Source organism: Chrysemys picta, chromosome 1 (genome assembly GCF_011386835.1).
Source record: "Chrysemys picta bellii isolate R12L10 chromosome 1, ASM1138683v2, whole genome shotgun sequence".
NCBI classification, from domain to species: Eukaryota; Metazoa; Chordata; order Testudines; family Emydidae; genus Chrysemys; species Chrysemys picta.
The window spans coordinates 323,117,681-323,142,990 of NC_088791.1; the positions used below are offsets into that span (position 1 = coordinate 323,117,681).

Below are 25,310 nucleotides of genomic sequence, written 5' to 3' on the forward strand. Positions count from 1 at the left end.
TTTATAGTACAGTATGCGAAAATGCTACTGGATAATGTTCAATTTTAGGCCTTTATAGTATTATATTTTAACACTCAAATGATGGGACTTGACTTGATCTCCTTTTTTTCCTTAGCACTTATACTATAGAGAGTTCTTAGGTGTAATCATGGCAAAGCTCTTTTCTGAGGATATTTGAGAAAAAACAATTATAATTTGTCGCAATCTCAAAAGCCTAAACAGGAGGATGCCTCTTAAGTTCAGCCAATTTATTTAGAAAATCATTCCTAATACATATATTTAATTTTAATTTTGATGTCATTAAACTTTGTCTATTTGCCATATCAAGTTTTACTATTTAAAAATGCTTGTATTATTGGTGCCTCTTTCAACATAATGTTCAAAATTCTGCTCTCAGTAAGAAGCACATGACCTTATTTGTTTCAGAAGGTTACGTAGGAATAACTGAGGACTGATTTATTATGAGTAGTAAAATATTATATCAGCAGTAGCTACACTATTATTTTGTTGTTCTTCCCATATAGTGCATACATTTCCTACTATTGTTATTAAACACAAACAATGGATGAACAATGGATGAAATGTATAACTGGTGTAAGGCAAATAAAGTTAAGGGAGTAAGCTAGGGATAATTTTGTCCCAATGTGTATTAAATACAACTGAGCATTAAATGGACTAATAACAGAAAAGTGTTAATTTAAAAAAAAAAATAAGTTGCAATAATTTATTCTTAAATGATAAATTAAAGACAGTCTTTATGGAAGATTTTGAAAACAGTGTTTCAGCTGTGAAAAGTACAAGTTGAGTGACACATAGATTCCAAACTGCACTTGGAAAATATTTTCTGTTTAAGCATTGTAAAGTAACCTATGTCAGAGAAAACCATATGCATACTATGTAATATATAGAGTGTAATGTAATACCTACCTCGTGTCTCCACAGCAACAATACATTTCCTCACAAAGTTAAAACCTGCTTCATTTAAGAACACTATAAATTGAAGAAAAATACATTATTTACTTTAATCTGGCTTTCTGGTTAGCTACATCTTCATGTTAGGATCAAATGTGAGCCCTACACATTTGTCCATAAGAGCATAGCACCTAGAGGTAGTAACTATTATTTATATTATTGTTTAATTACATCTTTATCCTAAAAGAATGCAATCAAACTTTCTGCTCATTAGTACATTCATGTGTGTTTGTTTTTATATTTTTAGTATGTATATTTCAAAACCAGAATTCTTTAACATCTGTTAGAAATAAAAGTGAAATAAAAGTTAGAAATAAAAATAAAACACTTGTATGGCCAAAAGCGTGTCTCTGTATAAAAGGATGCTGTCATAAATATAAAGGGAAGGGTAACAACCTTTATGTATGCAGTAACATAAATCCCTCCTGGCCAGAGGTACAGAATCACTTACCGGTAAGGGGTTAATCAGTTCAATTAACCTTGTTGGCATCTGACCAGAAGGACCAATGAGGAAAGAAGATACTTTCAAATGGGGGGGGGGGGGGGAGATGGGGGAGAGAGGAGGTTTTGTTTGTGCTCTCTTTGTTGGTTCCCTCTCGGGACAAAGAGAGAGACCAAGCAGGTAACCCAGCTCCTAAAAAGATCCGGGACTGATACATCTAAAAATTACAGAAATTGTAAGTAAAGCAAGGAAATGCGTTAGATTATCTTTTGTTTAATTTGTGAGTTTTCCCTATGCTAAAAGGGAGGTTTATGCCTGTTTTTGTAACTTTAAAGTTGAGCCTAGAGGGGAATCCTCTGTGTTTTAAATCTTTTTATTTACCCTATAAAGTTATCTTCAATCCGATTTTGCAGGTGTGATTCTTTTAATTTTTTTTTTAAATAAAATTCTTCTTTTAAGAACCTGATTGATTTTCAGTGTCCTAAAAACCAGGGATTGTGCTCATTTTGTTAACCTACCGGTTGGTATATTATTCTCAAGCCCCCTCCCCCCCTCAGGAAAGGGGGTGAAGGAGCTTGAGGGGATATTTTGGGGGAGATAGGGCTCCAAGTGGCCCCTCCCTGAATGTTTGTTTAAATCATTTGGTGGTGGCGGCCTTGGGGAAGTTTTTAACTTAAACTGTTGGAATATAAACTTAGGGGGTGTCTTTCATGCGGATCCCCACATCTGTACCCCAGAGTTCAGAGTGGGGAGGGAATCCTGACAGATGCACATTCTAAGAATACAGAAACAAAACAATAAGAGAATGAACCAGTTAGCAGAAACTGCTGTGAAGTTTTGGGTGGGAGAAATCCTCTTGCTTTTAGAATTATTAGCCTGGTAAAATATAGGATTTAGATAGCAGTTTTGCTCTTTTATTTCCTTTTGTAATCAACTCTAATCTTCTATGCCAATGTCACTTAATCACTTAAAATCTATCTTTCTCTAGCTAATAAACTTGGCTTGATGTTTAATGTAAGACACTGAGTTTGTCAAAAGCGCTTGGGGGATCCACTCAGATTACAGAGGCTGGGGCATGTCCACTACCCTTCAAAGAAAATGGGGGAGGGATAGCTCAGTGGTTTGAGCATTGGCCTACTAAATCCAGGGTTGTGAGTTCAATCCTTGAGGGGGCCATTTAGGGATCTGGGGCAAAAATCTGTCTGGGGATTGGTCCTGCTGTGAGCAGGGGGTTAGACTAGATGACCTCCTGAGGTCCCTTCCAACCCTGATATTCTATAGTTCTAAAACAACAAGGAGTCCAGTGGCACCTTAAAGACTAACAGATTTATTTGGGCATAAACTTTCATGGGTAAAAACCCTCACTTCTTCAGATGCAATGAAATCTTACTAAATCTGCATCTGACGAAGTGGGTATTCGCCCACGAAAGCTTATGCTCCAATACGTCTGTTAGTCTATAAGGTGCCACAGGACTCTTTGTTGCTTTTTACAAATCTTCTTGCATCTGAAGAAGTGAGGTTCTTACCCACGAAAGCTTATGCTCCCAATACTTCTGTTAGTCTTAAAGGTGCCACAGGACCCTCTGTATTAATTAGTTTGCCACTCTTCGAAGGCTATCAAGTATCAGGGAGTAGCCATGTTAGTCTGTATCCACAAAAACAAGACTTCTTGCATCTGAAGAAGTGAGGTTCTTACCCATGAAAGCTTATGCTCCCAATACTTCTGTTAGTCTTAAAGGTGCCACAGGACCCTCTGTTGCTTTTTACAGATTCAGACTAACACGGCTACCCCTCTGATACTTGAAACTAATTAATGAGCTTGCATTGCTCAAGAAAGTCTTGAGCAGTGTAAGACACGCATTTCTGGAGTGTAAAGCTGGGGCTGGGGGAATTTGCTGGTGTCTCCCTATATACAATTCATGAGTGGCTTGGGAAAGTCTTTATGGAACTAAGATGGTGTACTTTATGGAACTAAGGGTGTACCTTTGCTCACCGATGGCTGAATTAACACAGCCTGGAGGGGTCTGCTGTTCACTAACATGGCAGTGTAGGAGACTCTGTGGGCAGGAGAGGAAAAGGGGGCACAGGAGCTCCACAGTCCAGATTGCACCCCGGGGCATGGAACAACATGGAACAATATAAAAATGGGATTACAAGCATTGGGCTACAAGGACAAAACAAAGAGACCCAGGTGGATAATGGATGAAGTGCTGCAGCTGTGAGACAAACGTAGGAAATGAAGGAGAATAAAAAATAGGACTAAAGTCTTAGAGCTAAGTACAATAGGCTGCTTAGACAGATAACACAGAAAGCAAAGAGAGACAGAAACAACTGGATAAGCCAACAATATAAGGAAGTAGAAGAATATGTGAAGAGAAATGTGGCACAGGAGTGGAATTGTAAGATGATAGAACTGAGTGGGACATATGAGTTGAAGATGTTGGCAGTGAAAGACAAACTGAGCATGAACAAGCAAAGAATACGTGATGGAAATAATATTTTGAAGAGCTGTACAATGTGCGGAACACAGTAGATGAAATGGTTATAGAAAAGCTTCCCAGCATAAATGAGGGAGAAAAGATGCTGGAATTCTTAGACAAAGAAGTAAATATCTCGATACCTCGGAAGTTTGGAAAAGAAAAAGGCAACAGGTAATGACAATGTAACTGCAGAGATACTGCAAGCAAGGGAGGAACACTTGGTAAATGTGATGCACAAACTATTCAACAAGATTTACAAACAAAAGCAAGTGTCAAGCAAATGGGGGAAAGCGAAAACAGTACCAGTCTATAAAAAAAAGGAGATTGGAGTGAGCATAAGAAACTACAGAGGGATCGGCTTATTGTGCGTGCCAGGAAAAGCATTCACCAAAATGGTGCAGAGGAGAATGAAGAGGTATGTGGAAGTGGTTCTTGCAGAACAGGCTGGATTTAGACCAAGATGAAGTATAATAGATCAGTTATGTGTGATAAGACAGATATCAGAGAAGTATACAAAACACAACTGAACCTGTTACAACAACTTTATAAACCTCAAACACACTTTTGAGAGCAGTTAGCAGAAAGTTATGAGACTGTATGGCATCCCCAAAAAATCAGTCAAGCAGATAGAAAACATCTACAGCAAGTCAATGAGTGCGGTGAGAGTAAACAAGATGCTGACAGAATGACTCAGGAGTAAGACAAGGAGGCATGCTATTGCCCGATTTTTTCAGCTTGGTACTGGAAGCAGCAATGGCTACATGATTGAGAGATGAAACGGGAGGAGTCAGGTTACGTTACAGGATGTGTAGGATAAACCCAATGAAAAATGACATACAAAAGGTTTAAATATGAATGAAACTGTGAAGCTGGTACAAGATAGAAAGAGTTGGACAGACTTCATTTGGCTCCATTGTTATTGCTGAGCTGACGGATGGGAAACAAAGAATAATAATAATAATGTGTGTGTGTGTGACACCTGCACAGACGCACACAAAATATAATGGAGTAACTGCATGATAACATAATGTTTGCCCATCACCACAATAAAAGCCATAATATTCCTAAGTCTGAAGACCATAAACAAGTTATCAGGTGCAGGGATATTATTATGTCAGGGTGCAGGTGGTCCATTTGATTTTATATATACATTTATATATAGAACTATGAATATATCTATAGCTATCTAGAGTGACATTATACATAGTGTACTGTTTTGGAACCACGTTAGCCAGAAGCATGATTTATTTTATTTTCTCCCAATTTATATTTGATTATAATACAAACATTGAAGACTTTTTCACACCTGATGTAACTGACCCTTGAGACAGGATGTACTTTTTTGCAAGTTGACAGAAAAGAGTAATTCTTGACAATACATGAAAATATAATACTGTAATTTGCAACCCTAATATGCCTGAAAACAAGGACATTATACTGTAGAAATCCAGGTATATTTAATAATTTTACATAATTAAAAAAAAACTTACTTTCTTCCTTCTTGCTAATAATGGCTGGTAAAGTGTAAATCTGAAAAAAGAAAACATTGCAATATGAACATTTGTGACTTCCAGGTCAGTTAAGAGCTCTCAAGCCACGGCAAACACATTTTGCATTAGCATGTTGCATTTGGCAAGCCTTGCTCCTGCCATTTATTTACTATGCAGTCATTGTAAATGAGCTTAACAAGCATAAAACTTAAAATGCTGCCTCTAGTAGGCAGTCTCTCTTATGAGAGTTCAGTTCAACTACACGTTTGGGTAGCTGAAAGATGATTGTGAGTAACCAGAATTGTAGAGTCTATATTGTTATATGTGAACCCTGTTTACTCTCAGCCCTAACTCCTTGGTTGGACCTGTTCAGTGAGACCAGGTGCCATCTAGCTCATAATTCTGAACAATCATCTTCTCCCTTTTGGGTCTACTTGTGGAGCTGTGCCATTGTATTCAATGGAAATCTCAAGTGTAGATTAATGGCAGGATGAAATGTCAGCTTCTCTCATCAACACCTACCAGCCTCCATCACAGTTTCTTTTCTCTGCAGCACCTTTAAAGGTGGCGATACTGCTGCTCAAAGGCATCACCCTTAAGATGACTTGCTCTCAAATTCACAAATTGTGCCTGTGCACATGTATCCTGTATGCCAACGAAATATGATGTTGGCCGGACTGTCAATATCCCAACTAACATAAGTGACTCAATGTGTGACTACAGATTGAGATATACTATTTTTTCTGCTTCATTATTAATTTAATGATTATCTTATCATTCGTGTTTATTTTACCATTGTTTTGTCCGTAACGCTTGCGAAATACCGTTTGCACGTATGCATTGTGTCGTAAAAGTTTATGTAAACTGTTTCTCCATGTTTGAGATATTTTGAGATGTACAGCAATTTGTTCTTTTCACTTCTGTATACAAGAAATCTGAACTCATAATAAATAATATAACAAATTTCCTTACTGGTTCCTTTCCATCCATAGCTTCCAGCCAAAGTTTCCTGTTGGACTCTGAAAAAGCCTGAAGTGTTATGATCCCATGTCTATTAAAACAAAATATATATTATTTAAACATATTAATTATTTTTTCAACCAATGATATTTAAGATCATTTTAACAGGAAATGTGATCTAGTCTAAACATAATTATTTACTTTTTTGTAGTGCTAGGCATGTATCTTGACCTTTCTGTGTCTGTTTTTTATCTCTGTGAAACTGGGATAATAAAACTTACTCTATCACAAGGGAATATAAGACTTCATTAGTTAACATTTGAGAATCTCAGATGAAATGTGGTATCAAAGTGTAACTATGAATTGTTATACAGCTGATAAAAATAAAATTAGTTCAGTAGATGTGCCTATTTAACTAATGGAAGAGGCTCTGTAGAAATGGGGTTTATTAGTGATACAAAAGCACACACACCTACTAAAAACTCAGTGTAAATATTACTTATATATATAGTCAGCTGTATAAACAATTCATAGTTCCGGATCTAAGTCTGCATCAGTGAGCTACTTTAAAAGTGATGGCAGTCCAAAACCTGGCAAACCTGGAGAGTCAAAGAAAAGCCCCTTGAAGAAGCTTTGCTCTCACCTGTCTAGGACCTATCTATTCAAAACTTTTGACACCTTGTTTGAACCCACAGTCTTCCTTTGCCAAATACAGAAATAAAAGATACTAAATTTAAACTAATTATCCCCCCGAGTACTCTCACCACTTAATTATAACATTTTTCATGAAAGACATTGGAGAATATGAAAATACAGATATACACAAACAGAGCTCCACAATACTGAAGAAGAAATGAAAAGCCTGCCTCATTAAATCAATATTGGATGTTATTCTACAAATTATGTGCTATCTCAACCATGAGATAGCAAGAAGCTACTGGGTGAAATTCTACAGCCTGCATTATGCAAGAGGTCAGATTAGATGATCACAATGTTCTCCAATAGCTTTAAAATCTGTGCATCTCTACACATCATATATATTTAAATTGTAAAGCGTAAGTTATAGAGTCAAACCAAAACAGGGATGGGGAGGGGGATACATATAAAGAGTCCTCCCATTGAAATTAGGAAGGTCATGTCATTCGATAAACATTTTCTACCCACACACAATGTTTCATAAAACATTTTAAACTAGGGGAGGAGGGATAGCTCAGTGGTTTGAGCTCTGGCCTGCTAAACCCAGGGTTGTGAGTTCATTCCTTGAGAGGGCCATTTAGGGATCTGGGGGAAAGGAAAGGACAGGACAGTGTGGCCTGAAAGGCCTCTGGTGTGGATGACGTACCAAGTGCCTCTGATGCTTTCCAGGGTGGCAGGTGGGTCTTGAAGTAGGCTCAACAGGAGTCGGAGCCTGGCCACCATCTGGAGGGGAAGAGCCGCCCCATGCAGGTCTTTGCTCTTCACCAGCTCTCTCTTTCCCTTCATGGGACATAGGAGAACACCCACTCCCAGCCTTTCTTTGCTTTTTTGCCAGTACTGGGGATGGGGATCAGTGGCACACTCCGCACCGAGGCCACGGTGCTTGGAGCAGAGTCTGATCTTGTCGGCTCCAAGGCCAGTGCAAGGGCCGACTCCATAAGGAGTGCTCTGAGATCAATGTCTCACTCCTTCTTGGTCTGCAGCCTGAAGCTCTTGCAAATGCAACACTTGTCTCTCATGTGGTTTCCCCTAAACGTGTCAGGCAGCTTCTGTGGGGATCACTGACTAGCACAGGTTTTTTGCAACAGTCACAAGCTTTGAAGCCTGTTGATGAGTGCATGCCCCATCCCTAGGTTGAGTCCCCTGAATCGGCGGGTAGAAATCGACCTCTCGGGGATCGATTTATCGTGTCCCGTCGGGACGCGACAATCGATCCCCGAATCGGCGCTCTTACTCCACCAGGGGACGTGGTAGTAAGAGCCGCCGGCGGGAAGCTGCAGAAGTCGATTTTGCCGCCGTCCTCACAACAGGGTAAGTCGGCTGCGATACGCCGAATTCAGCTACGCTATTCACGTAGCTGAATTTGCGTATCTTAAATCGACTCCCCCCTGTAGTGTAGATGTACCCATACAGGACTAACTATTCCTAGCTTAACACTAAGGGAACTATTAACTATACAACATTAAACAACTATATACAACAAATTCACTACTAGATACAGTAGAGATAGGAAAGCTTGTCAAAGCAAGGAGACATTCCAGCACTATCACTGGCGGTAAGAAGGAACTGGGAGGGGGGAGCTGGTGACACCCCTTATACTGGCTGCAATACAATAAAGGTAAGTGACTATTAGAAGAACTTCTTATAAAAATCTGAGCTGAAAACTGTTGAGAACAACATCTAAGTAAAATTTAAATTGTTTCATTTAGATGTGTTGCTTCCTGATAACAGTTTGAAAGTTTTCATATCAGATTGTTTCTTTCATTTAGTGCAGTGGTTTTCAATCTTTTTTCCTAAAAAATTTCAAATGGAGGTGTGGTCCTCTTTTGGAATCTTAGACAGTCTGTGGACTCCAGGGGTCCCAGGACCATAGGTTGAAAACCACTGATTTAGTGAGATGTTCACTTCAGTCTATGTTGTCTTATTAGCACTTGCAACATCTCCATATAGATTCTGAGTACTAGGTGGGAGAGGATTGAGTCTCATGAGATGAGAGGTTTGGAGGTGGAGGAGGAGTTGCTCATAACAGTGCTTTCCAGGTCTTTAAAGACTTTGTTGTACCTTATAAACTGTATGAGTAAATAATTATTCAATGAAGGCCAAACCCTGCAAGTTACCAAATGTCCTTCCTCTCTGACTGAAATTGATCACTGTTGAGGATACTCAACAATTCTCAGGATTACATCTAAAAAAAACTTAAGCCTAATCTTTAAAATCAGTACGCATTAATTTAAAGTCAGTCATTATCAACTTTGTATTCTTCCCAATTCCCCTATGTTTTAATAGTGTATAAATGAAAAAACATGAAACAGCAAGAAAGTATTTTATCATTACAAATATATTTGACATCAGAGTCTCCCTTTCACAGAGGAAGCCAAGTTTCAATTTATGTCATCCAGAAGTGATTAGTGCCACTCTTTGCATATGGGCTGCCTGCCAACTGATCATTTCTCAGTATCATGTTGACCAGAACTTTTTATCTCCTCTGCTGACTCACACAAACCTCCACTGGTTTCCTGTTAAATATGGAACCAATTTCAAACCTTGACTTCTTGTCAGTCTCTGAAAGGTCTGTCTCCTCTCATAATAGTATTTTAAGCAACCTTGTGAACTATTGTGCTTTCAACTTTTTTGTCTAAATTTTCAGAAAACATTTAGATGTAAGCTCTCTGTATTTTAACTTGTTAACACAAATCAAAATAAATAAGACTTATTAAACCAAGTTAAAATTAACAAGTTTTATTCCAAAAGTGTATAACTCCATTTAAAGAGAACTGAAAGAATTTAAGATCTTTCTAAAAATTTAAGGACAAAACTCACTTTTTAACTATCTTACAGCAGCAATACCGTCACTTTGTCTGATAAAGTTAGTTTTGATATATTTTGATCTTTGAATTTGAACCACTCTCTGATTTTGGTTTTCCAAAACAAAATTGTAACCTATGGTTTTTTTTTTGTTTGTTTTTTTGTTTTTTTGTTTTTTTTTAACAAAACCAGAACAAGAACAACCCAGTTTTGCCAATATTTCTGAAATTAAAGGGCACCAAATATCAAGTAATTTATCCCAACATATCCCCACCCCAAATTTGTAGTGCTAATGACTGCATTTTACCTATTAATATAGGACTTCAGATTACAGGTATATTTATCTTTCACAAGCACAAAATTCACCACAAAATTAACATGTTATAAAATAGTGACACTTCTGCATAATACATTACTATTATTATTGTAGTCACAAAATATTTCTCAGAGAAAGATTAGGAAAGATTTATATAAATAGTGTGAATTTACTAATTCTGTTTATTTCACCATGATTCAAGGCAGATGTTTATCCACCTTTTCTCTCATGCCCACTAGCCTGAAATTCTTAAAAAAGAACAAATATTACTTTCACTGAGTATTTGCATCCCCCCCCAAATGCTGTAAAACTGTTCCTATTCATTTCATACAATTAAATATTTCCAGTAGTACCTGGAGAAAAACTTGTACAGCTATTTCAGCATATGGGAAAAAATAAACTTTCTTAACTTTAACTTTAATAGGTAGAAATATATTTAACTTCCACATAATTCACGTATAACTAGAAATTGTGGAACAACCAATTTGAGAGAAACATGGAGTGTATGTGTGTGTGAGAGAGAGAGCACATTTTTTTAGATATTTATCACATGGGCCAAAATTCTAAAATTAGCCTCCTTAATAGAATCATAGAACTCAAGGTAGGACTAAGTATTATCGATACCATCCCTGACAGGTGTTTGTCCAACCTGCTCTTAAAAATCCCCAATGAGGGAGATTCCACAACCTCCCTAGGCAATTTATTCCAGTACTTGAAAACTGTTATGTCCCCGCTCAGTCTTCTCTTCTCCAGACTAAACAAACCCATTTTTTCCCAATCTTCCCTCATAAGTCATGTTTTCTAGACCTTTAATCATTTTTGTTGCTCTTCTCTGGACTTTCTCCAATTTGTCCATATCTTTCCTGAAATGTGGTGCCCAGAACTGGACACAATACTCCAGTTGAGGCCTAATCAGCGTGGAGTAGAGCGGAAGAATTACTTCTCGTATCTTGCTTACAATACTCCTGCTAATACATTCCAAAATGATGACTGCTTTTTTTTGCAACAGTGTTACACTGTTGAATCATATTTAGCTTGTGATCCACTATGACCCCCAGACACCTTTCCGTAGTACTCCTTCCTAGGCAGTCATTTCCCATTTTGTATGTGTGCAACTGATTGTTCCTTCCTAAATGGAGTATTGCACTATAAGTTTATTAATTGAACTATAAGTTTTCCAAAAAACAGATATGGTTAATTGTGCATGGATAATACACACATGTAGTGTTATTTGTTTTGTGGTCAGAAAAATAGGTTCTGAGCAATTAGGAGCATGCATTTGAAAGTTTGGCCTTATACGCGCATAGTTCTTATGTAAATACATTTACATACACTTTATTAAATAATTAATAATGTTCTTTAAAAAAAGAACCTCAAACCTTTCAGATACTTCAATATCAAAACAGAAACGTTTGTCAATTGAATCAGTCTTTCTCCGGATGCAGGATTTTAGCTTGAATATTTCTGGTGAGCTTGTGACAAGGCCATTCTGTAAGACATACAAAAAGACGAAAATCAGCACGCAGAGATTACATTGCGAACAGTGGGCTACAGAGCGAACAGGGGCATCTAACAGGGAGTTTCGAGAGGGAGTTCGGAAGGGGAACCGGTAGGGGGCAAGGTACATTTGCCATTCTTTAAAACCTTTAAACTAAACTATAATCAAAACTCCTTGATTTAAACAAAACCCCTCTCATTGACCTAGGTAGGTGTAGGAGAGAATGCAGGCAGAAGCCCAGCAGCAGAGTGGGGGCTATCCTGTTTATTGCGCTCAGTGTAGCATGTATGATTACCTGCCCTGTGGGCAGGTGGTGTATGTGTGCATTCGGTGCAAGGAGCTCCTGGCCCTCAGAGACCGCATATGGGGTTTGGAGGCCAGGGTGGCAGAACTGGAGGAGAGAGGTATGTTGATGAGGCTTTCCGGGACACTGTAGAATTGTCCCACCTCCAGTCAGACAGCCCCTGCACTGTTAAGAGGATGAAAGGCTCAGGGAAGGAAAGCAATCAACAGGAGCAGAGGGAACCTTCCCATAGTTGGGACCCTCCTTCCAGATGATGTTGGGGATCCTCTCGCACTGAGGTTACCTCTCCGGGGGAGGGAACTCCAGTCATTAGTTAAAGGCAGGTGTTAGTAATGGGAGATTCGATCATTAGAAACATAGATAGCTGGGTTTGTGATCACTGGGAGAACCATATGGTGACTTCCCTGCCTGGTGCAAAGGTTGCAGATCTCTCGAGGCATCTAGATAGACTTATGTGTAGTGCTGGGGAGGAGCCGGTGGTCGTGGTACATGTAGGTACCAATGACATAAGGAAGGGTAGGAGAGACATCCTGGAGGCCAAATTTAGGATGCTAGGGAAGAGGCTGAAATCCAGGACCCTTATGGTGGCATTCTCAGAAATGCTCCCAGTTCCATGCGCTGGGCCAGGTAGGCAGGCAGAGCTTCAGAGTCTCAATGCAGGGATGAGACGATGGTGTAGAGAGGAGGGGTTTAGATTTATTAGGAACTGAGGAAACTTTTGGGATAGGGGAAGTCTATACAGGAAAGATTGGCTCCACCTAAACCAAAGTGGAACCAGACTGCTGGCACTTAACAGTGAAAAGGTTACAGAGCAGTTTTTAAACTAAGAGATGGGGGAAAGCCAATTGCTGCAGAGGAGCATGTGGATCGGACAGAGACTTCTCTTAGGGGAGAGTCTATTGATAAAGATTCTCTAGGTTTTAGTCAGGAGGAGAGGATAGAAGAGGATAAAGTATGGGCCAGATGAGAGAAGAAACATTCACATAAAAAAAGAATCTGACACATCAGAAAAAGGCAGACAAATAAACGGTGACAAGTTTTTTAAGTGCTTGTACACAAATGCTAGAAGTCTAAATAATAAGATGGGTGAACTAAAGTTCCTCGTGTTAAAGGAGGATATTGATATAATAGGCATCACAGAAACCTGGTGGAGTGAGGACAATCAATGGGACACAATCATTCCGGGGTACAAAATATATCAGAAGGACAGAACAGGTCGTGCAGGGTGGGGAGGGGAAGGAGTGGCACTATATGTGAATGAAAATGTAGAATCAAATGAAGTAAAAATCTTAAATGAATTCACATGTTCCATAGAATCTCTATGGATAGTAATTCCATGCTCTAATAAGAATATAAGAGTAGGGATCAATTATCGACCACCTGACCAGGACAGTGATAGGGACGATGAAATGCTAAGGGAGATTAGAGAGGCTATCAAAATAAAGAACCCAATAATAGTGGGGGATTTCAATGATCCCCATATTGACTGGGTACATGTCACCTCAGGACGAAATGCAGAGACAAAATTTCTCGATACTTTACATGACTGCTTCTTGGAACAGGTGGTACAGGAACTCACAAGGGGAGAGGCAATTCTCGATTTAGTCCTGAGTGGAGCGCAGGATCTGGTCCGAGAGGTAACTATAACAGGACCGCTTGGAAATAGTGACCATAATATAACAACATTTAACATTTCTGTGGTGGGAAGAACACTTCAGCAGCCCAACACTGTGGCATTTCATTTCAGAAAGGGGAACTTGCAAAAATGAGGGGGTTAGTTAAACAGAAATTAAAAAGTACAGTGACTAGAGTGAAATCCCTGCAAGCTGCATGGACACTTTTCAAAGACACCAGAATAGAGGCCACACTTAAATGTATACCCCAAATTAAAAAAAACACAGTAAAAGAACTAAAAAAGAGCCACTGTGGTTTAACAGCAATGTAAAAGAAGCAGTGAGCGATAAAAAGGCATCTTTTAAAAAGTGGAAGTCAAATCCTAGTGAGGTAAATAGTAAGGAGCATAAACACTGCCAAATTAAGTGTAAAAATGTAATAAGAAAAGCCAAAAAGAAGTTTGAAAAACAGCTAGCCAAAAACTCAAACGGTAATAACAAAATGTTTTTTAAGTACATCAGAAGCAGGAAGGCTGCTAAACAACCAGTGGGGCCCCTGAACGATCAAGATACAAAAGGAGCACTTAAAGATGATAAAGTCATTGCGGAGAAACTCAATTAATTCTTTGCTTCAGTCTTCACAGTTGAGGATGTTAGGGGGATTCCCAAACCTGAGCCGTCCTTTGTAGGTGACAAATCTGAGGAATTGTCACAGATTGAAGTGTCACTAGAGGAGGTTTTGGAATTAACTGATAAACTTAACAGTAACAAGTCACCGGGACCAGATGGCATTCACCCAAGAGATCTGAAAGAACTCAAATGTGAAATTGCGGAACTATTAACTATGGTTTGTGTGACAGACCCAGACTAGTGGGGTACAGGAGTCTGGTAGAGGGCAAATATACTGGTCACTGGATGAGTAGTTTTCTGTTCCCTGAGTGACCAGAGCAGGGGCTGCACTAGAGTAATCAGGAACCTGCTAGAACCAGTTAAGGCAGGCAGGCTAATTAGGACACCTGGAGCCAATTAAGAAGAAGCTTCTAGAATCAATTAAGGCAGGCTAATCAGGGCACCTGGGTTTTAAAAAGGAGCTCACCCCAGTTTGGGGTGGGAAGTGTGAGGAGCTGGGAGCAAGAGGTGCTGAGAATGAGAGGGTGTGCTGCTGGAGGACTGAGGAGCACAAGCGTCATCAGACACCAGGAGGAAGGTCCTGTGGTGAGACTAAGGAAGGTGTTTGGAGGAGGCTATGGGGAAGTAACCCAGGGAGCTGTAGCTGTCATGCAGCTGTTGCAGGAGGCACTATAGACAGCTGCAGTCCACAGGTCCCTGGGCTGGAACCCGGAGTAGAGGGCGGGCCCTGGGTTCCCCCCAAATCTCCCAATTGACCTGAACTGTGGGTTCTTCCAGAGGGGAAGGTCTCTGGGCTGTTCCCCAACCCACATGGTGAATCTCTGAGGCAAGAAAATCTGCCAATAAGCGCAGGACCCACCAAGATAGAGGAGGATCTTTGTCACATTTGTAACCTGTCCTTTAAATCAGCTTCTGTACCCAATGACTGGAAGATAGCTAATATTTAAAAAGGTCTCTAGAGGTGATCCCGACAATTACAGATCGGTAAGTCTACTGTCAGTACCGGGCAAATAAGTTGAAACAATAGTAAAGAATAAAATTGTCAGACACATAGAAGAACACAAATTGTTGGGCAAAAATCAACATGGTTTCTGTCTTACTAATCTATTAGAGTTCTTTGAAGGGGTCAACAAACATGTGGACAAGGGGGATCCAGTGGACATAGTGTACTTAGATTTCCAGAAAGCCTTTGACAAGGTCCCTCACCAAAGAGTCTTATGTAAATTAAGTTGTCATGGGATAAGAGGGAAGATCCTTTCATGGACTGAGAATTAGTTAAAAGACAGGGAACAAAGGGTAGGAATAAATGGTAAACTCTCAGAATGGAGAGGGGTAACTAGTGGTGTTCCCCAAGGGTCAGTCCTAGGACCAATCCTATTCAATTTATTCATAAATGATCTGGAGAAAGGGGTAAACAGTGAGGTGGCAAAGTTTGCAGATGGAACTAAACTGCTCAAGATAGTTAAGACCAAAGCAGACTGTGAAGAACTTCAAAAAGATCTCACAAAACTAAGTGATTTGGCAACAAAATGGCAAATGAAATTTAATGTGGATAAATGTAAAGTAATGCACATTGGAAAAAATAACCCCAACTATACATACAATATGATGGGGGCTAATTTAGCTACAACTAATCAGGAAAGAGATCTTGGAGTCATCGTGGATAGTTCTCTGAAGACGTCCATGCAGTATGCAGCGGCAGTGAAAAAAGCAAACAGGATGTTAGGAATCATTAAAAAAGGGATAGAGAATAAGACGGAGAATATCTTATTGCCCTTATATAAATAAATAGTATGCCCACCTCTCGAATACTGAGTACAGATGTGGTCTCCTCATCTCAAAAAAGATATACTGGCATTAGAAAAGGTTCAGAGAAGGGCAACTAAAATGATTAGGGGTTTGGAACGGGTCCCATATGAGGAGAGATTAAAGAGATGACTTTTCAGCTTGGAAAAGAGGAGACTAAGGGGGGATATGTTAGAGGTATATAAAATCACAAGTGGTGTGGTGAAAGTGAATAAGGAAAAGTTATTTACTTGTTCCCATAATAGAAGAAATAGGGGCCGCCAAATGAAATTAATGGGCAGCAGGTTTAAAACAAATAAAAGGAAGTTATTCTTCACACAGCGCACAGTCAACCTATGGAACTCCTTGCCTGAGGAGGTTGTGAAGGCTAGGACTATAACAGGATTTAAAAGAGAACTAGATACATTCATGGAGGAGAGGAAAGACCCTATTCGGACACAGACTGGCTAACCTAGTGAGGAGGGCTTTAAACTAGGTTCGACGGGACAGGTGAGCAAAGCCCACAGGTAAGTGGGGAACATGGAGACCGGGGAGATGGGTCGGAAACGAGAGGGAGTGTAGGCTATATTGGCAGAGAGAAAGGAGGGTCAGGACAAAACTGGGAGGAAAGATCAAACCAGTATCTTAGATGCCTATATACAAATGCGAGAAGTATGGGGAATAAGCAGGAAGAACAGGAAGTGCTAATAAATAAATACAACTATGACATTGTTGGCATCACTGAAACTTGGTGGGATAATACACATGATTGGAATGTTGGTGTGGATGGGTACAGCTTGCTCAGGAAGGATAGACAGGGGAAAAAGGGAGGAGGTGTTGCCTTATATATTAAAAATGTACACACTTGGACTGAGGTAGAGCTGGACATAGGAGACGGAAGTGTTGAGAGTCTCTGGGTTAGGCTAAAAGGGGCAAAAAACAAGGGAGATGTCATGCTAGGAGTCTACTACAGGCCACCTAACCAGGTGGAAGAGGTGGATGAGGCTTTTTTCAAGCAACTAACAAAATCATCCAAAGCCCAAGATTTGGTGGTGATGGGGGACTTCAACTATCCGGATATATGTTGGGAAAATAACACAGCGGGGCACAGACTATCCAACAAATTCTTGGACTGCATTGGAGACAACTTTTTATTTCAGAAGGTTGAAAAAGCTACTAGGGGGGGGAAGCTGTTCTAGACTTGATTTTAACAAATAGGGAGGAACTCGTTGAGAATTTGAAAGTAGAAGGCAGCCTGGGTGAAAGTGATCATGAAATCATAGAGTTTGCAATTCTAAGGAAGGGTAGAAGGGAGAACAGCAAAATAGAGACGATGGATTTCAGGAAGGCAGATTTTGGTAAGCTCAGAGAGCTGATAGGTAAGGTCCCATGGGAATCAAGACTGAGGGGAAAAACAACTGAGGAGAGTTGGCAGTTTTTCAAAGGGACACTATTAAGGGCCCAAAAGCAAGCTATTCCGCTGGTTAGGAAAGATAGAAAATGTGGCAAAAGACCACCTTGGCTTAACCATGAGATCTTGCACGATCTAAAAAATAAAAAGGAGTCATATAAAAAATGGAAACTAGGACAGATTACAAAGGATGAATATAGGCAAACAACACAGGAATGCAGGGGCAAGATTAGGAAGGCAAAGGCACAAAATGAGCTCAAACTAGCTACGGGAATAAAAGGAAACAAGACGACTTTTTATCAATACATTAGAAGCAAGAGGAAGACCAAAGACAGGGTAGGCCCACTGCTTAGTGAAGAGGGAGAAACAGTAACAGGAAACTTGGAAATGGCAGAGATGCTTAATGACTTCTTTGTTTCGGTCTTCACCGAGAAGTCTGAAGGAATGCCTAACATAGTGAATGCTAATGGGAAGGGGGTAGGTTTAGCGGATAAAATAAAAAAAGAACAAGTTAAAAATCACTTAGAAAAGTTAGATGCCTGCAAGTCACCCGGGCCTGATGAAATGCATCCTAGAATACTCAAGGAGCTAATAGAGGAGGTATCTGAGCCTCTAGCTATTATCTTTGGAAAGTCATGGGAGACGGGAGAGATTCCAGAAGACTGGAAAAGGGCAAATATAGTGCCCATCTATAAAAAGGGAAATAAAAACAACCCAGGAAACTACAGACCAGTTAGTTTAACTTCTGTGCCAGGGAAGATAATGGAGCAAGTAATTAAGGAAATCATCTGCAAACACTTGGAAGGTGGTAAGGTGATAGGGAACAGCCAGCATGGATTTGTGAAGAACAAATCATGTCAAACCAATCTGATAGCTTTCTTTGATAGGATAACGAGCCTTGTGGATAAGGGTGAAGCTTTTGATGTGGTATACCCAGACTTTAGTAAGGCATTTGATACAGTCTCGCATGATATTCTTATCGATAAACTAGGCAAATACAATTTAGATGGGGCTACTATAAGGTGGGTGCATAACTGGCTGGATAACTGTACTCAGAGAGTTGTTATTAATGGTTCCCAATCCTGCTGGAAAGGCGTAACGAGTGGGGTTCCGCAGGGGTCTGTTTTGGGACCGGCTCTGTTCAATATCTTCATCAACGACTTAGATATTGGCATAGAAAGTACGCTTATTAAGTTTGCGGATGATACCAAACTGGGAGGGATTGCAACTGCTTTGGAGGACAGGGTCATAATTCAAAATAATCTGGACAAATTGGAGAAATGGTCTGAGTTAAACAGGATGAAGTTTAACAAAGACAAATGCAAAGTGCTCCACTTAGGAAGGAACAATCAGTTTCACACATACAGAATGGGAAGAGACTGTCTAGGAAGGAGTACGGCAGAAAGGGATCTAGGGGTTATAGTGGACCACAAGCTAAATATGAGTCAACAGTGTGATGCTGTTGCAAAAAAAGCAAACATGATCCTGGGATGTATTAACTGGTGTGTTGTGAGCAAGACACGAGAAGTCATTCTTCCGCTCTACTCTGCTCTGGTTAGGCCTCAGCTGGAGTATTGTGTCCAGTTCTGGGCGCCGCATTTTAAAAAAGATGTGGAGAAATTGGAAAGGGTCCAGAGAAGAGCAACAAGAATGATTAAAGGTCTTGAGAACATGACCTATGGAGGAAGGCTGAAAGAATTGGGTTTGTTTAGTTTGGAAAAGAGAAGACTGAGTGGGGACATGATAGCAGTTTTCAGGTATCTAAAAGGGTGTCATAAGGAGGAGGGAGAAAACTTGTTCACCTTAGCCTCTAAGGATAGAACCAGAAGCAATGGGTTTAAACTGCAGCAAGGGAGGTCTAGGTTGGACATTAGGAAAAAGTTCCTAACTGTCAGGGTGGTTAAACACTGGAATAAATTGCCTAGGGAGGTTGTGGAATCTCTGGAGATATTTAAGAGTAGGTTAGATAAATGTCTATCAGGGATGGTCTAGACAGTATTTGGTCCTGCCATGCGGGCAGGGGACTGGACTCAATGACTTCTCGAGGTCCCTTCCAGTCCTAGAATCTATGAATCTATGGAGGTTAAGTCCATTAATGGCTATTAGCCAGGATGGGTAAGGAATGGCATCCCTAGCCTCTGTTTGTCAGAGGGTGGAGATGGATGGCAGGAGAGGTCACTTGATCATTACCTGTTAGGTTCACTCCCTCTGGAGGGAGCACCTGGCATTGGCCACCATCAGTAGACATGATACTGGGCTGGATGGACCTTTTGTCTGACCCAGTATGGTCATTCTTATGTGATTGATATCATAGAATAGAATATCAGGGTTGGAAGGGTCCTTGGGAGGTCATCTAGTCCAACCCCCCGCTCAAAGCAGGACCAATCCCCAGACAGATTTTTGCCCCAAATTACCCCCTCAAGGATTGAACTCACAACCCTGAGTTTATCAGGCCAATGCTCAAACCACTGAGCTAGTCCTCCCCCATTAAGGTCCTCTGAATATTTACACACAAGCGCAAACCTGTCTTACTCTGCTTAAATTTAAGCATGTGTATAATTGCTTGCAGGGCTTAAAATTATACAAGCATATTATACAATCATTTTTATCTCTGTCATATATATATATATATTGTAAGAGACAACATTACTTAATGTACTTTCTCACATAATTGTTTACCATTGTTCAGACAGTTCAACATAATATATTTAATAAAATGTCTAATTATGAAAGTTTGCTTTGAAAACTCTCTCTCTCTCTCTAAGTAAAACTATTGGTATTTATCAAGTCTGAAAATGGCCCAGTATCTACATACACCTCTACCCCGATATAACCCGACCCGATATAACATGAATTTGGATATAATATGGTAAAGCAGTGCTCCGGGGGGGCAGTGCTCCGGTGAATCAAAGCAAGTTCAATATAACGCGGTTTCACCTATAACACGGTAAGATTTTTTGGCTCCCGAGGACAGCGTTATATCAAGGTAGAGGTGTATTTATATCTGATATGATTAAATGTCAATCAACTTTTAAGCAATAAAAATGAGGATGTCTAACTCATATTGTAGTTTTCTTACAAGTTCAGAGATACCACAGAAATTGTATTGTATTTAGCATGTATGGTATTTAGCATGTAAATGAGTTATGGAAAAAGTAGATATTTTCATTTTAAATACTTAATATGACCTTTATTTTTTTCATAAGTAAAATCATTTGTTAATCATTTTGTTGATCCATGACAGAGGGCATTTTGTTTATCCTAACTTGCCTAATATAATATTTTTTCCTCATAAGTACATTGAGTAGACAATATAAAATACACAAGCTGAATATCATGTGTATACTAAGAGATATGTCAAGATACTACTCACCACTTTCCCACCAGACTTTGTTTCAGCTGCACTCATTGTAAATGTTTTTGTCCCTTTATCGTAAGTACAGTAATGTTTTACCCAGGTAAATCCAAGGGGTCCTAGATGAAAGAAATGTAACAATTTTTTTTAAATCTCGGACATTTTACCACAATTTTATCATGTTGTCTCTCATTTGTATTTCACAGGCAAATATTAAGCTGAGTCAGCAGCAAATCAAAGAGAAAAAAAAAAGTTGTCTGTTTTACTTCTGAACTATAAATACATTCTTATGGTGCTTTCACCACATTTTTTATGCTGGCAACATTTTCACCAACTCTCAAGTTATATCAGAAGGGGAAAATTTTTCAAATCATTTTAAGGCACCTAAAGAAGGTCTGATATTGAAAAGTGCAGAGCACCTGCAAGCTCTCATTCATGTCGACTGTAGTTGGAGATGCTTAGCATCTCTGAAAATCAGGCCACTTGTGTTTGAGTGGGTAAGTACGTCTTTATGGAGGCAAATACTTGGCACCCAGCTTTGAACATTTTAGCTCACACATGCCTAATTTGTGACATTATACTTGTTATTTATAACCCATTGTCCAAGTGAATACAATCCATTTTAAATCCAATTTTATTCTTTCCTGGCATAGTCTACAAATATTATCAAAACTTTGTTCTGAGGGATACCTAGTGCTCCTTTCCTCCAACCAATACTCACCATGCTATTTCCACAATATATTGTTATAGCATTTTACAAATTTGCTTTTTGGGAGAAATGAAATACCTCATTGTTTCATAGCCCAACGGTATCTTTAACCTCTTGTGTGGTACTCGCAATAAACATGTATAGTATTACATTCAGGAATGGCAAATATTAACCAACCAACTTTTGGACAGCATACATAACTGGTTGTGGGAAGCTAAAGCCAGCATGATAAGGAAATAAACAATTAGCACCTTCATCTCTGAGACAGAGATTACAGATCTTCTGACTTTTCCCCAAAATAAACTAATGATCAAATCCTTTTTCAGTGAGAGGATGTCAAGTTGGCCTCTCACCATTTAATGAAACACTTCATGTGCCTGACATTTCACTCCTTTCTTGCTCTGCTATTAATAATGCCCAGTATAGTTTCCACTTAACACTGGTTTTTATTATTATTATTATTCAATTAAAGTGTACATGCTCTGCTCAAACCCCATCTATGCTACTGCTATTGCTGCTAAAAATCAGCAAGGTTAAATAAGAACAGAACAATGGCTCTCTCCTTTTCGCTCATATATGTTAATAGGCGTTAAGGCCAAGATTTCATTGGGAAAGTCAATTATCTATAACACACTACACTTTCTTGAAATGGTCTTGGGAAGGCAGATATCCTCGTGACTGAATCTATACCAGTCTTTGGGTAAGACCAGGTATGATACAGGAGATTCTAATGCCAGATGCCAAGTATGTTAATGTTAGACAAAGAAATTAGGAATGAATCAAAATTGGATTTGTATTCAAATAAATACCAGCATTTTATCATGATCTGTATTTGTTAGATCACCAAACTTGCATGCACACGTACACATACACATCTCAAACAAGGTCTCCCTACTTCTCCAGCTTCAGCCAGGCCCTCATCAAATAGTGCACTGTGTAGCACACAGGATTGAAATTGCTTTACTAAGCGGTTATAATGAACTTGGTGCAGCTCACTCAGTCTGATTGTTTACATTTGATTAGCTCTGAACAGTGCTATTTGATACTGCAGATCACATACAGCTTTTAATCTCTCTTCTGTCCTCAGTGTTTGGTATCCAGGGCTGTTCACTCTTTTAGTTTGGGTCAAACTGCTCTATGGTTCATTTCATGTCATCTCTGATTCTATTTCTCCTTCACATTGTGATGTATTGGATGACTCCTCTAAGGCTAGGTCTACACTACGGGGCAGGGGGTCGATCTAAGATACGCAACTTCAGCTACGTGAATAGCGTAGCTGAAGTTGCGTATTTTAGGTCAACTTACCTGGCTGTTAGGACGGTGGCGAGTCGACTGCTGCCGCTCCCCCGTCGACTCCGCTTCCGCCTCTCGCCATAGTGGATGTCCGGAGTCGACGGCAGAGCGATCGATTTTATCGCATCTACACTAGACGCGATAAATCGATCCCCGATAGATCGATCGCTACCCGCCGAGTAGTGAAGACGTGCCCTCAGTGTTCTTGGTTAAGTCCATTAACTTTTTATTCTATTTGCTTAACCTCTTTGAACCCTGCTTAATTCCAATGCCTTTTCTTAGCACTTGCGCATAGATGAGCTATAAATCTATACCTCTTTATCAGGGTTCTCCAGTTACCTTTGTTTTTGTATTTCATGTTGTTTCTCTCACATATCAAATTGGAAGTTATACTTTGTTTTGCTTCTAAATCGCTACATCTTATGCTTTGCCCCCAAATGTCTCATGGATTAGACACTGGGTTGCTCCCTAGAACTCCTTGATCACCCTATATCTGTGAGGATCTGCTAGAGGCACTGGGGCATTTGGGAGGCATAAGACTACTGGCTTTCAAGAGACACAAGTGGTGGCACGGGGTCACCTGAGGCATGTGAGAGTGCTGAGAGGCCAGTCTGTCAGTTTTAAAGAGAAAGGCCTCTAACAAGTCAGGATACTTTTTTTCCAGCTTATGATTAGTTGGGGCCAGACAGCTCCTGGGAGAGTTCCCTGTGGGCCAGTCTGACCTTAAATACAAACAAATCAACAAAACAGACATGAAACCTGCCTTACAATTTACCCGGAACAATTTACTTGGCATCCCCTACGAGCTGAAATGCAATAAGGCAATCATCAAATACTGGTTGTACACAGATGTAATTACTCACGTTTCTCCTGCACATAGAGATAGCCTTCCATTGTCCACTGACTGGGTGGCTGGTAATCCTGGTTGGCAGATTTCATTCTCTGCATCAGTCTCTCTACTTCCTGCCTGGTACTTTCAAAATTATTTCGTGTCTAAGGAAAATAAAACGAGCAAAATCATACTAGTAACTTACTATTTCTGAAGTATCTAAGACTATAAGTATAGGTATTATTACTACCTCTACTACTACACTGGAATATGCTAGTACATTCACATTTAAACAAACCGGGATGCTGCTCCAAAGGAAATTGAGTTATTAACCCTAGACATACACTATCCTCATTACTACTGTGTCAGCGGAGCACTGAAAACCTTGACTTAAACCCACAAAAGTCAAGGAAATTCAGAGTGAAGAGCAGGAGCTAGATCAGTGGCTCTCAACCTTTCCAGACTACCGTACCCCTTTTCAGGAGTCTTATTTTTCTTGCGTACCCCCAAGTTTCACCTCACTTAAAAACTTACAAAATCATACATGAAAATACAAAAGTGTCACAGCACACCATTCCTAAAAATATGCTTACCTTCTCATCTTGACAATATAATTACAAAATAAATCAAATAGAATATAAATATTGTTCTTACATTTCAGTGTATAATATATAAAGCTGTATAAACAAGTCATTTTATGTATCCGAGGGGTAGCTGTGTTAGTCTGAATCTGTAAAAAGCAACAGAGGGTCCTGTGGCACCTTTAAGACTACCAGAAGTACTGGAGCATAAGCTTTCGTGGGTGAATGCCCACTTCATCAGACGCATTTTATTAAATTTTAGTTTGTACTGGTTTTGCTAGTGCTTTTAATGTAGCCTGTTGTAAAACTAGGTAAATATCTAGATGAGTTGATGTACCCCCTGGAAGATCTCTGCGTATCCCCAGAGGTAGATGTACCTCCGGTTGAGAATCACTGTGCTAGACTTCACTGAAAGTACACTCAGTATCTTGCAAGATCTAGCACTATCTGGTCAAAATATACAATCAGATATTTGCATATTTGTGAAAATTACACCTTGTTCCTGCAGCAAATTTTAAAAGGTCAGTAAAAATAATCCTAATCCTAGTACTTAACTGGTATATACTGTATTATATTTTCATGTACCAAAATTAACTAATTAATCCTCACAAGGTCCCTGTGAAGTAGGAACAGTATGTACTAAACTAAAGCTGAAATTTACTTAGCCCATGTCTGTACAGCACTTTGAAGATGTAAAGCACTGTAAGTAAAGCACTGTAAGTACTGTAAAATCATGCCACTGTAATTAGAAAACAATAAGTGATTTAACTGACAAAAAAAATTAAGCCCCATACATTCATGGCTTTAAGCATTAGTATAATCACAGGTTGAAGCACTCCTCTCTGAGGCAAATTGTGTTTAGCTAGGTAGCGAAGTCTAAAGAGGCAAGGTTCCTCCAAGAACTTTTAAAGAAAACTTTTTCCTAGGGAGACCAAAGGCCCAATCCAAACTCCACTGAAGTCATTGGAAGTCTGGCCATTGATTTCAATGGGCTTTGCATCACGGCCCCTGTGCCCCTGAAACCAGGAAGGACCCTGTTTTCAGTGCTCATCCATATGTCACTGCTGATGGGTTTTTTTAAACCAAGACAGCGTTTTGTCTCAGTTCTTGTCAAACCAAGCAGAGTGGCCACCTGAAGGAA

General features: G+C 39.6%; 1 protein-coding gene across 4 annotated transcripts in view; it reads right to left on the minus strand.

The window, feature by feature from the left end:
- The window catches only part of ARHGAP42 (Rho GTPase activating protein 42), a 276,290-nt gene that overhangs the window by 37,711 nt on the left and 213,269 nt on the right, over positions 1–25,310 (minus strand). For all 4 annotated transcript variants that reach the window (XM_008178638.4, XM_042854667.2, XM_042854683.2 and 1 more), the window contains exons 8-13: positions 23,623–23,752; positions 20,776–20,876; positions 11,541–11,650; positions 6,357–6,435; positions 5,385–5,424; positions 928–990 (exon numbers count right to left, since the gene is read on the minus strand). In XM_008178638.4, coding sequence (XP_008176860.1) covers positions 928–990; positions 5,385–5,424; positions 6,357–6,435; positions 11,541–11,650; positions 20,776–20,876; positions 23,623–23,752 — 523 coding nt within the window. The remainder of the gene's footprint in view (positions 1–927; positions 991–5,384; positions 5,425–6,356; positions 6,436–11,540; positions 11,651–20,775; positions 20,877–23,622; positions 23,753–25,310) is intronic.